The sequence below is a fragment of the Exserohilum turcica genome, assembly GCF_000359705.1.
Source record: "Exserohilum turcica Et28A unplaced genomic scaffold SETTUscaffold_93, whole genome shotgun sequence".
NCBI lineage: Eukaryota > Fungi > Ascomycota > Dothideomycetes > Pleosporales > Pleosporaceae > Exserohilum > Exserohilum turcicum.
Window position 1 is genome coordinate 1 of NW_007360314.1, and position 3,825 is coordinate 3,825.

Consider the following 3,825-nt stretch of genomic DNA (forward strand, 5'->3'; position numbering starts at 1 on the left):
GGAGGGTGAGAGCGATGGCAGCGTTGTACCGCAGCGTGAGCCGCGCAGAGTGAAAGCGGCCGATCTGATGAAAGACGCCCGTGAGTTGTTCCCGTGGAAGGACGACCAGAGAATACTGGCAGGATCACTGTGGTTTGCTTTGGACGACGGCGATCGAGGGGTGCAGATGGCGGCATTGCTGGACTCGCTGAGTTCATTCATACTGACAGGGACCCGCGGCTTAATCTATAGCAGCGGTCTGATACATTTTCTTGCTGTGTTAGGCATAGACCCCGAGATGAGACGGTTCCGGACTGCGAAGAATTACTCATATATGCTAGCAGGTGTGGTGTACTGCACACGAGTGCTTGGGGCAGCCAAACTACTTCCCGCAGTACAAAACAGCAGCGAGACTGACGACAACTACGAGAACTTTTTAGAGATGCGCCGCAAGTATCTCGCCGATGGGTCGCTTAGTCCAATGAGCGAGATGATTAATCTGTTGGCGTACGGCAAGCACATTGCACATAATCAAGGCAACACAGGCAACGCATACTGGTCAGAGGACAAGAAGATCTTTTATCTCAACGGGCAGCCGATATCTATCGCACGGTTCTGCAAGATGGCTCAGAGCAGTATAGAGGATGTGTCTAAGCAGCTGTGGTCGCTGCTGTGGGTGCAGAGGATGGAAGATTGCTTGTTTATCGATCTGGCGCAGATTGAAGACGACATGTCTTTTACAAAGCACGGCATGTCTTTTATAACTTGGACTAGCAACAAGCTTACAGATGGGCTGGCGTGGATGCTTCAGAGGGCTCGCAGCAAAGAGGGTGGCATGCGGCTGCAGACACTAGATGGCAGGTGGAGAGGCAAACGGGTTGGACAGTATCTGCGACAGGTCGACCGGTTTTTAGAGCTGCTGCTTTTCTGCGTGCATGTTACGTCTAGACAGCCCAGACGTGGGTCCGAAATCACGACGATTCGACACCGCAATAGATTGCTGCAGGACCGCAACGTGTTCGTGGTTGATGGCAGGATCATGACGGTGGTTCGCTATCACAAGTCGCAGTCGCAATTTGACAAGCTAAAGATTATGCCGCGCTTCTTGCCCCCGCAGCTGGGGCAGGTGATGGCCGTGTTTCTAGCTTACTTGCAGCCGTTCTGGGAGTATCTAGTCGTCGAGGTGTTGGGGGGCGGGTTGAGCGACTACGTCTGGAGCGATAAGCACGGGGCTTGGAACATAGATCGACTAACGAGAGTTATTAAGCGCGAGACGGGTAAGCGACTAGGCGTATCGCTGCACACGCTAGGATACCGTCATACAGCTGTAGGGATCGGAAGAGTTAAGGTGCTAGGCAAGCAAGACGTCGGCTTTCGATTGGTAGAGCAGGAGCAGGCTTTGCACGCTGTGCTAGAGAAGCAGACGCCGCTTATTGTCGTGCTTCCAACGGGCGGGGGCAAGAGCTTGCTATTTACGCTGCCAGCTTGCGTGGAGGAGACAGGCGTAACGGTTGTTGTTGTACCGTACCGAGCGTTGATTGAAGACTTGGTCGGGCGGATTCAGCGGTGCGGCGTCGACTGCATAGAGTGGAAGTACGGCGAGAACGATCCGGCATCTGTGGTCGTAGTCAGCGCAGACGTAGCTGGCGATATTAAAAGCGGCGGCAACTTTTTGGGGTACGCGAGGACGCTTAAGGCAAAGGGGCTGCTGCACCGAGTTGTGATTGACGAGTGTCATCTCGTGTTTACGTCAACGCACTGGCGGGAGAAGCTGTTAACGGTGAAGAACTTGCGGCTGCTCGGATGCCCGATTGTGATGTTGACAGCAACATTGCCGCCGCTGCGAGAGATGGAACTTGAGTCGAGTATGCTTGTGCGTCACGCAACATACGTACGGGCAAGCACAGTACGGCCGAACGCGCGGTACTTTGTGTCGTGGTGTCAGCGTGGCAAGCTTCAGGACACAGCGTTGTTCATGTGTAAGCGATGGGCAGAGAGGCTGCAGCGGAGCAGGCAGAAGGGGGTTGTATACTGTAAGAGTAAGCCGCAGTGCGAGGCAATTGCAGAGGAACTCGGGTGCGCTCATTATCACGCAGATGTGGTAGATCGTGGAGACCGGCTACAAGAGTGGGTAGAGAGGGGTGGGATGATTGTGGCAACGTCTGCGCTTGGAACGGGGGTAGACTTTGCGGGGATTGTGTATATCTTGCACGTAGGCATGCTGTGGAGCATGAGTGACTTTGCGCAGGCAAGTGGTCGCGGAGGAAGAGGGGGAGAGCAATTTGATGTAGTGGTGCTAGTAGAGCATGGGGAGGTAGAGAAGGCGATGGAGAGGGAGAAGGACGAGATTGATGTGCTGGCGATAGGACAGTTTTTGATTGGCAGTGGATGTCGACGAGAGCTGATGAGCTCATACTTGGATCAAAGAGGGGTGAGCTGTCGGGACATTGAGGCAGCGGGATGCGATCGATGCGGAGAGGGGGAGGAGGTATGGATAGAGGAGCACGTAGATTGGGCGCAAGAATGGGCCGCTGTAGAGGAGACATTTACGGAGCTGCGAAACGGATGTGCGATATGCTGGCTCGTTGGACAGGAGTATCGGACAAGAGAGGAGGGGCAATGGAGAAGGCACCGGGCGATGCAGTGCACAGCGTGGGAGAGGGCATCTGGAGAGGAGGCTGATCAGTTCCGAAGGAAGATTGTGGATCGGACCGTGAGGAACAACTGTCGGCGGTGCTGGGTAAGTCAGAGATACTGCGCAACACGAGAAGGAATGGACAAGCGTTGTCAGTGGCCGAATGTAGTAGTACCGCTAGCATACGCAGCGCGGCTGACAAGAAAAGGGATTCAAACAATGGGAGAGTCGGGGTTTAGGGAGATAGGTGACGAGGCATATGCAGCGTGGCTAGGCAAGAGACATAGAGAAGAGATATGGGGGCAGATTTTTACGAACGCGATGGTAATAGCTATAAAGCTAGTGCTAGAGGTTGTAGGTATAAGAGCGATAGACGAGATAGAGTAGAGAAGAGAAGAAAAAGAAGCTTTAAAGGCAAACTTATAATATATTACAGATAGAGCTTACTATATAGTAGACTACTTGTAATACGTTAAAAGGTTAAGAATAGAAGAGACAACAGGAAGACTAAAAAGAAGTTATTTATAAGTAGATAAAATATAGTTTACTATAGATAAGGGGTATTATTATTATTATTATTATTATTATTGTTCCATTAGAGTCTAGTGAGCTCGAGGCTATGTAAGACTTTGGCCGAGGCCGTTCTAACTAGATTTATTTACAAATACGAGTTTGTGCTTGAAGTGTGTCTGTGGTGCTTCGGCCTTTGTCTAGGTAAGCGATAGCTATCGCTTACTAGACGCCTAACCAATATGAGGCGCGGGTTATCCCATAACCCGCGCCGAAACAGGCTTAGCGTTAGGGTTTCTGCCCGTATCGGGCCATTTTGACCCCCCAAACCCGCGTTGTTTTGACACCCATAAGCCGCACTATTTAGGCTTAGCGTTAGGGTTGACTTAAACCCAAGTACACCCCAATATAGGCCCCAGAGGGTGTCATAGCATATATAGTGACTAAGAAAGTCTTTTGCAGTCTCCCCAATAGCAGTGCGAAACTCGCAGCGTTGTATATACAAGTGTATGGGGTAGTCGCTGCATCTAGGGTTAGGGTTAGGGCTTAACCCTAAGCTAACCCCTAAGTTTAGGGTTACCAAGAAAGTCTCAACAGCATCGCGACACAACAGAACAACGCCCGATGGGGGTATCTTGGAAAGTTTTCTAGATGCCCCCCAGGTATCTCTCTTTTCTATCTTCTACTAGTTGTTGCGTGAG

The 3,825-nt window shown here is 51.5% G+C and overlaps 3 protein-coding genes across 3 annotated transcripts; 2 read left to right on the forward strand and 1 right to left on the reverse strand.

Annotated features, from left to right (window-relative positions):
• Nucleotides 1–67: 67 nt before the first annotated feature.
• Nucleotides 68–586, forward strand: SETTUDRAFT_55644 (uncharacterized protein; the record flags this gene model as incomplete). The annotated part of the gene is made up of 1 exon (XM_008033513.1): nt 68–586. A coding segment is annotated over one exon (519 nt), but the record flags the coding sequence as incomplete, so codon positions are not given.
• Nucleotides 587–1,324: 738 nt separating this feature from the next.
• Nucleotides 1,325–1,939, forward strand: SETTUDRAFT_51621 (uncharacterized protein; the record flags this gene model as incomplete). The annotated part of the gene is made up of 2 exons (XM_008033514.1): nt 1,325–1,656; nt 1,846–1,939. Coding segments are annotated over 2 exons (426 nt in total), but the record flags the coding sequence as incomplete, so codon positions are not given.
• A 13-nt stretch (nt 1,940–1,952) lies between these two features.
• SETTUDRAFT_40332 (uncharacterized protein) lies at nt 1,953–2,525 on the reverse strand (the record flags this gene model as incomplete). The annotated part of the gene is made up of 1 exon (XM_008033515.1): nt 1,953–2,525. The coding sequence occupies one exon, from the start codon at nt 2,523–2,525 to the stop codon at nt 1,953–1,955; it is 573 nt and encodes a 190-aa protein (XP_008031706.1).
• Between the last annotated feature and the right edge of the window lie 1,300 nt (nt 2,526–3,825).